This window comes from Hoplias malabaricus, chromosome Y (genome assembly GCF_029633855.1).
Source record: "Hoplias malabaricus isolate fHopMal1 chromosome Y, fHopMal1.hap1, whole genome shotgun sequence".
In the NCBI taxonomy this organism is placed as follows: Eukaryota; Metazoa; Chordata; class Actinopteri; order Characiformes; family Erythrinidae; genus Hoplias; species Hoplias malabaricus.
Window position 1 is genome coordinate 8,421,397 of NC_089820.1, and position 9,348 is coordinate 8,430,744.

The 9,348-nt window shown below is 37.1% G+C and overlaps 1 protein-coding gene across 1 annotated transcript; it reads left to right on the forward strand.

The window, feature by feature from the left end:
• Window positions 1-683: 683 nt before the first annotated feature.
• Window positions 684-7,600, forward strand: LOC136679469 (RING finger protein 225). Its single transcript, XM_066657999.1, has 2 exons — window positions 684-826; window positions 5,167-7,600. The coding sequence occupies exon 2, from the start codon at window positions 5,244-5,246 to the stop codon at window positions 5,817-5,819; it is 576 nt and encodes a 191-aa protein (XP_066514096.1). The 5' UTR covers window positions 684-826; window positions 5,167-5,243; the 3' UTR covers window positions 5,820-7,600.
• The last annotated feature ends 1,748 nt before the right edge of the window (window positions 7,601-9,348 follow it).

Genomic DNA, 9,348 nt, shown 5'->3' on the forward strand with positions numbered 1-9,348 from the left:
GAGGTATTTATTCTGAATTTGTATTTTCCTGTGTATCTAAGTCAGGACATCTACTTTTACTTCAGTTCCATTTTCCTTCAGTTCCATTCCATCTCCTCAGTTCCATTTCCTTTGTTCATATTTAGTTTTCACCGCGACCCTGAAATGGAGAAGCGGAGAAGAAAATGATGATGATGATGATATTTAGTTTTCAGTGTTTAATTTTGTAGGTGTGTTGATGATGTGCTGATTTGTGACTGGCTTGAATTAAAAGTTTTCATTTTCAGTTTTAGGCCAGTGATAGAATAGGGTAGTGCACATTTCAGATTCTCAATGTTCTTAGATTTTTCACTGATCACAGTACACTCGCTCAGGACTTAAAGTGTTTGAAGCATCATACTTTTGTATCCAAGTACTCAAGTTGACGGCAATCATTATTTTTCATAAAGACCTTTTACTGGAAGCTGGATACACATCTCTGGATAGATATGTAATGTTTTTTATTCAAACTCTCAGGGGGATGTGTGGAGCCCACACACACACACACACACACACACATACACACATACATTTGACTACTCGTTGTGTGTTTCCTGGTGCATGTTATTCCAGTATGCAAATCCAACTAGACTTCATGAAGTAGAGGAGAAAGAGAGAGGGGAAAAAGAGAGATAGGGCAACAACAAAAAAAACATAGTTTATTTAAAGACATCAAGGGAATGAGACAGTCCAGAAAGTTTCAAAGAGATAATTACCTTAGTTCCCCCAGTCACACACGTCCACAGAGCTGGAGCTGTAGGTGTATTTGATGGAGCGTTTCCTCTGGCAGTGAAAACAGGAGAGGCTGGTGAGTACTAAAGTTTTTGGATGAGAATTGACAGGATGATGTGTTATTTTCTAATATAGTTTATATAAATCAACACTGTCTAAGGACTTGTAGGTGATAGGTTGTTGAAATTTTGAAATATGTTCTTATTCCAAAGGTAACTTATCTGCTGAAGCATGATCTATGTCTTTATTTTGCTTATATTTACATATATGGCATTTCATACACTGATATCATTTTAATTATATTACAGATGTAGGCAAATGTAAATATGAAAGATCCAAAAACCTCTTTTATTGGGGTAGCAAAGTGAGTCGAAGCTCACTCTGCAATGTTTGTAGCAGTGGTAATATACCAACCTTCTTCAGTTTTAGGAAAGAAGTCCGTAAATGTAATAGATTCATTATAGTGTTTCTGTATGAGTCTTTTTACAGGCCAGGATATTGGAATTATTAGAGTTATCATATCAATGATTAAAAAATAATAATAAATGGCTTTTAGTATTTATATTTTGTCTGCAATTTTAAATCACTGTTTGATGCTATTAACTGTATGCTGGGCTAATGTGTTACATACACATTAAACAGAAATTATATATAGTGAAACAAAAGTAAATAACTAAATAATTGTTAAATAGTTGAAAAAATAATACAGTATATTTCTATGTAATGTTAATCTTGGCATAGTCTCAACTTCTACATTGTATAAGAATGTATGCATCAGCATTTCTAGGTATATACATGCAAGATATGAGATATCTGCATCTTTAACTGTTACACTGTGTGGCCAAATGTTTGAGGGCACCTGCTTGTCTAAAATATCTCCTGAAATGAAGGGTATTAATCAAGAATTTGTTAATACTGTGGTACATTTCTGTAAGCATTAAATGGCATTCAGGCATCAAATACAGCATGATTAATTCTGGATTACAAACAGAAGGTATTGGACAGTGCTCCTTCACTCTAGAGAGCACAGTTCCACTACGCCACCTCCTGGTATGGGAGGGGTTATAACCCTCTTGAAGACACTTGGCTTTGAGCATAATGGCTTTAAGCTCACATGCAGCCCCTCCAGATTGTCTCATTTTATTTCATGCTTTTCTTCAAAGATTAGGCAAACAAATGAGAATGTGTGTCCCCAGTGGGTGCTTTCTCATTCACACATCTCATCTTTAAGTGAGAATTTAATGCTAATTAAATACAGGGCCCTCTATGAGTCCAGGAGATATTTACCATGTGTGAACATCACTAAGACAACGTGTGTTCTGTCATTTCTGACCATCATGTCTACATGTGACACTGTGAAAAACAGATAAAGAGATCGACAAAACACTTCTGCTGATATTTGTAGGCACCAGCTGTTACAGGTCAACACTTGAGTTTTAGCAAATTAAAATTGTTAAAAGTAGTTTTAAAAATGACACAGCTGCTTGTTGTGTATGTTTTCTTTTCTATTAAATGTGCAGTCTGTACCTGTGTCCTTGACGTCTTAGATAGCTAATTTAATCCAACTATTTTATATTATTATTATTATTATTATTAATATTGGCCCCGTCCATCCATGCTAGTCAAGATGTCAGAGGGATGAGACCTTTTCTGCCACTTTGCATGAACTTATACTAACGTATCAATGAGTCATCCTTTGTATTTACAACGCAAATGTGTTGTTCACAACAAGAACCTATCACAGGAATCTGTTTCAATACAACAATAACAGCTCTATAATCTCACACAGTTGCAGTGTTAAAGGAATATTGTGATGGAAAATTCTACTCAAATTTCTCTTTACTCAAAGCGTGTTTGGTCCCCAAACTTTACCTTTGCACTGGAGTTATGAGGCTAACGTAAATAACAAGGAGTAGAAATCAAAGTGAACATAAATGTAGTGTCAAAAAGCCTGTTATTAAGTCTATTTAAGGTTGATGAACAACTATACATCCATCCATTCATTATTTGTAACCTCTTATCCAGGTCAGGGTCACGGTGGGTCCAGAGCCTACCTGGAATCATTGGGCGCAAGATTGACGAACAACTAAAGACGAATAAACAATACACTTGGCACAATGCTAATCAATAGGATAGAATAAATCTCCACTTGTTAGCCTTGAAGACCTAATAAAGAAATATTGAGACAAACACTACATTTAGACTAAGTGCTGAAAATAGCAAATTTGTATTTTCACAGTTCTAATCCAGTTAGGGAACTTTTATGGAAATAAAAACCACCACTCATTTTACTTTAAAGCTAATTGCTGTTTATAAATAACACTATATCCTACGGTGTCAGAAACTACATTATGAAATCTATATAAGAGATTATTGAGATACTAGGTGTGGTTTGATGTAACGACGTTTTGACTAGATTATCCCCATAGCTCCAGAGTAAATCAACATCCAAAATGTCTCAGCTGTTTGAATGTATTTGGGCAAAGCAAGGTAAATAAATGACCTACATTTTAACTTAAGGAGCAATAAATCAATTTAACAATCAATTTTCCAAAAAAAACTACACATTATGCATCAGGTGATTATCTGTTATCTTTACCTGTTTCTCTGTAAAGTCCCAGACAGCGAGCATATATTAGGTCCATTGGCGTAAAAAGGTTGACCCACCACTGACTGTAGACCACTGCTGGTCCACCATCGGACCACTCAGATTACTGTCCTTTACAGGATATAACTCATTTATAATCTCCTCAAACAGATTTTAAATTCACAGAGACTTTTATTCTGGAAAACAAACTAATACAAATATTACCAACAACTATGAGAGATATAATAATGAGTATAAGCCTTATATAAAATGATTAGGATGAAAATGTTAATACTGTGCTGGATTAAAATTATTTACTAATCTTATTTATAAAGAACGACAAAAGAACTTAATGATGGTAAAAATAGTAAATTGGACTGTAAATGGAGAAGTGCTAAAATTTGGCTTTTTATCAAAAAATTCTATTTAATCACCAGTGCTCCACATAGAAAACTCTGTGTAAAATGTCAGAGGACTGCCAGCTTTGCCCTCAGTGGACCAACCATAGTCCGCCGTTTCCTTGTTAACAGGGGTGTTACTAACATGAAATAACAAGCAGCATTTTTAATTGCATTATTCTTTACAGATTTTTAACAAGTGGCTAATAACATGGTGACATTTCGGTATTGTAATTTGTATTAAACCATAAGTAACTCTTATTTACTATGTCTCACATCCTTGTATTGGTTATTGCAGATCAGTATAAAGTGAGAAATGATTTGATTCCCTGCTCAAGTTAAGCACATAGCAGTGCCATGGCATGCAAATAAGGCCAAAATCATCTTAAATTAAATGTCTGCACACCAGACATGTCCAAACATTAACAATGTGTGTGTACACAATATATCTACATGTGAATAAGGGACAGTGACAAAAGCTGACAACGTGCAACCTTTGCCTTTCCATATTTATGAGATGCATACACATTACAAACTACTGTCGACTAAGCATGGCACACATGCACGTAGCAGTATGTCATTTGCATGTGACAGCATACACTGCATACGCACTCTGCTCCTAACTAAAATATATGTTCATATGACCATGATGTACAGTTTGTTTATTGCTATAAAAAACTGCGCTATATTTGAAATTTTCTTTAAACTGTAAAATAGTATTTGCAGCCAGTTCCAGCCACATTCCAGCAGATTTGGAATTAAAAGTGTACAGTTTAATAGGAAACTAACTTCAAACTGTTCTATAACAGATGTACTGTATTTTTCCGTTCATCTCCTCTAGCAATACCACCAGTAACCAGTAATGAGATGGCAACATAAGCTTTCTGTACATCTACATACTGTATACCAAGTTACGTCTAATAAAATGTTAGGGCTTGCGCTCATTATACACAAAGTTATAAGTTCTTAGAACAGTGTGGTAGAATGTGATAAAATTTACTCCCTTTCCCTTTTTGTGGTGTGTTGCCAGTCACCCTAGAATCACTTTATTGGCCACTGTCCTTGCACACACAGGAATTTGTTCTTTGCATTTAACCCGGTCCGTGCAGTGAAACACACATTTACACACACACACACTAGTGAATACTAGGGGGCACATGCCTGGAGTAGTGGGCAGCCCTAGCCATGGCGCTCAGGGAGCAGTTGGCAGTTAGGCAATTCAGTCATAACCTGCCAGCTTTGGGGATTGAACCGGCAACCTTCCAGTTACAAGCCCATTCTCATTCTTACATTACAAAATACACAGCCAGACCACTAGGTGTCAGTGTAATAAATATACTATAACATGAAGAATCATTGGAGAAAATGGCTGCTTTGACTTTAATGTGATTGTTTTAAATGCCACTAATATATTTGTACTGTTTTTTTTAGACTAGGACTGGTGTCCATTCCATAACAGATAACATCTATTGAACCTGTGACGCTGTCATTGCCCAGAAGGACTGCCCATGGATCTTAGCCTCAAAGACCCATATGCTCCAGAATCCCCAGTGGGAGATAGTTTTCCAGACCTGGAATGTGCAGTGTGCTTCAGCCAGTTCAACAATGTTTTCAACACTCCAAAAATGCTGGAATGCAAACACACATTCTGCCTGGAGTGCCTGGCCCGGATGAATGTTAAATCCCAACAGCCAGACTCACTGCAGTGCCCTTTGTGCCGGGCGTTCACCCCCTTGCCCTCGCTGGGGTTGCCAAAACTGGCCACTGACCCCAAAGTGATTTCCTACCTGCCTGAGGCCATGCAGAGGGTATACAGCATCCGCTTCAGTCGCGAACGAGGGAAGCTACAGGTAAAGCGTGTCCCCAGCACAGTGCCAACATTATCCAGTGACTCCCGCCAGAGCTTGGACCTCGGGGTCCCTGCTGATACTGAGGATACCACCCAGAGAAGCAGCAGGGGTTCGATCTGCAGCAGACTCCTACGCATGCCTCTCTGCAGAGCATTCTTCATGGCTTTTGGGGTACTTATAATGGTCTCACTTACCATTGGCATCGTCATCATCCTTTCTCAGAAAAAGTCATAGGAGCAATGGTCAGGGGGGTCAGGGGAAGAGCGGGCCACACTGTTGATGGACCTCTCATGGGAAATACCAAATCCTAATTTTGAGACAAATGTCTTATTCTAGAAGGAGGCCAGTAATAATTTATGTATTGTCATTGCTCTGGCTAAGAGGAAGTGACATCACTGGATCAGATGAACATCATGTCACTTTGCTGAAGGACTCGAAGTGAAAAATTTTCTTGACTTTAACAAAGCAGTTCACATTAACAATGTCATCCTCACTGAGAAGACGTTATTAAAGAACATTGTGTCAAAGATCCACAGTGGGAAATATATTCTAAGCCAAATGTCTGATTCAACCAGAAGGTCCACCATTTCACAACTGGCATCATCATCTTCTTTACTCAGATGAAGTGATTTTAATGGAACTAGACACTTCACTAATATTATTTTTGAACCCATTTATCTCATATAATTCCTATTTCCGCTTTATAAATACCAGGTTTATTGGATCCATTCTTTTGTACTGTCAGGATGTTTTCAGTGAAGTGAAATCTGTAATTTAACAATTTATTCACTCATAACTCATGGGGATTGTTAATGATCTTATTTCTCACTATTGTCATAAGTCTTTACTGTCATTATACATAAGTATAATAAAATGTAACTGACAGCCTTTACACACAGCCAAACATATATATATATACAGATTTACATGTACAGCAAAATAGATATCAATACAGTATATAACAGTCTTTGAAGTGGATACTGCAATACAATACCAACAGTTTTACATAAGTGGCAGAGTGGGTAGTGATACAAAATTACACCATATATTATGTTACAGTTTTCCTTAACCAGTGAGTGTTGGGTTACTGTATAAATAGCGTGCAATCTGTATAAGCAGCGCTAGAAGCAGGGTACAAAAGAATAACTGTATGAGTAATAAGTAGAACTGGTTTAAAATAATGGTGCTGTTGCTGTGCAATGGGCATAATCTTTTCATTTCATACCCAATTATCATCATCTTTTCAGAGGATGCATGCTTACACGCATTTAATAACCTGATAACTTTCCACCATTTCCCAGTTAAATCCCCTTCACTGAAATAAAACCCAGTTCTCTTATGGAATTGCACATGATAAAATGTGATAAGCGTGCTGTTTTAATCATTGTACAATGCACAAAACAAAAAGTTTTTCCTCTGCATTTAACCCATCCATGGCAATGAACACTAGGGGCAGTGAGCACACAGACACACATACCTGGGGCGGAAGGCAGCCATCCCCAGAGCACAGGGAGCACTGGGGGGTTGGGTGTCTTGCTCAAGGATAGTTCAGCTGTGAACATTAGGAAGGAGACAGCATTTATCCTTCACTCCCACCTCCCTCAATTCCCAACCTGTTGTGAGGATTGAACTGGCAACCTTCCAGTCCCAAGCCCATTGTCCTGTTCTAAGGAATGTAAGTATGCTGTTTACATGACTGATTTATTAATCAGAAAACTGTTGGAATCAACAGAATGCCTTGTTTCTACAGCAGTTAATTGTACTGCGTTAACCATATGAGCCATTTCAATCTTTGATTTGTAAGAGGAGGCTAAACCCATGAAGACAGAAGGAGAACACACCATACTCCTCACAGACATTGGCCCAAGGTGGATTACTGAACATGGAACCCTGGGATGCTTGAGGTGTGGCAGCGATGCTACTTGTAGTTTATCTGTGCTACCACTAATAATTTGTTATTGTAATAAATGTGTAATTTCTGTCACTGTTATATATAAATATTGATTAAAGTGCTGACAACATTCATCCTTCAAGCTGGCTGCCAGTTTTGTTTGTGAAAGTGGAAGCTATCTCCTACCCCAATATTACTTCCTCCATAACCCCTATCCCCAACCTCCACTTGCCACAATGAGAAGCTGCTGCATCTGTGCACTTTTCATTTTATGCAAATCATGTCTTTCCCTGCCTCCATGCAAATGCACAGTTATTTTTCACAGTTTGAGAGAGCTTGAGTTTCCAGAAGAAAGCAAACCCACAGAGGCCTGCAGTGACCAGAAACAATATCTAACTTTATTGCTCAAGTGTTGCATTTTGAAATATTCCTGGGCCTTTTTTCTCAGGAGAAATCACTGAGCAGTAGGAGTCTTTAGGTAAAGTCTCTGCCATCTCTCCACCTGATCTCAGTGATCGTGAAAGCATTTTATTTATAGATAAACAGTGATTCAAAATATGATACCAAAATAGTAACATGTTGTATTTAGCCATAAAATAAATGGCAGTTTCCTACTTGTTAATAAATGGTTATTCAGTAACTGCATCTTGTAAAAAAATAAGTAATACTAAGGCTGTTACTCCAAAAACAGTACAGTAGCTGCACTCAGATTTTATGGTATTGGTGCTATAAAATAATCATTTTTAGTTTTTACTTTGTGTCTGACCTGGTCTGGTACAGTATGACACACACAGTTAGAGGCTGTAAAAGTACATAGAATTAGAGTTGTTCTTATTCTTACTTGGGTAAATTTGCAGCCTCTATTAAAGATAGAATAGATCAGACATTAAATAGAGAAAAAGTAAATGAGTATTTTGCTGCACCAATACAATATAATTTCAGCAGAATTATTACACTGTGTTTGGGACAATAGGAGGTTGTTATAGAAACAATTACAGAATAATTTTTTTCAGATGTTTTTTAGCTCCAATATTTAATTTAGCTCAAAACCAGCATTTCATATTTATTAAGTTTTACCATAATATGGCCATATTTATAATTTTAATTTTTGAGGAATTTTGCTTTGTTACTACAATACTTTATATTCCCAGTCACCATTTTAAAGGAGCAATCTGATATATTTACTCTACTTGGTCATAAAATGTCCAGGGTTGTGTGGTCATGGATAAAGTAAAAAGGCTATATTGAAGCACTAGCATCTCAGAGAGCAATGTCGGAGCAGTATATTCTCTTTGAGAAGTGCCTAGTCCATGGAATTTCAGCCTCAGATCTCCCGTCCTCTGTCCAGTTACACTATAGTCCAAACCGACTGTTGCCAGGTCTACAAATATAGTGTCTTGCAGCCATGATATGACAGAGTTATATGAAGTGAACAGAGTTATATTTTATATATGTTATAATTTACCAGACCCAAAAAGCCCTATTGCTTTTTTAAAAAATCTCCATGGCCAGAGATGAAGTACAATGAGAGGAAATTTTGGCCTTGTGTTTGAAATGTGGAGGCAATTTAGAAGCAGCAACACTACAGAACAGAGCCAGAGCTGGCTAATTTTCTCCTGAACAGGCAACAGCTAATCATTTCTAAAAAAAATATATATATATATGTAGAAGTACACATGCCAATGTATAGATTAAAATGAGTAAACTCCATAGGTTGTGTGTCTTATCTAAAGAAAGTGAAGCATAGTGACGTTTTATATGAAGGTAAATAGCAACACGTTTGAAAGGTGTAAAAAGCATTGTTTGTTTGTTTTAAAGAAATCGAGGCAGATTCATGTGTGTTTCTCTGTGGTCTGTGTTTTAAACACATTA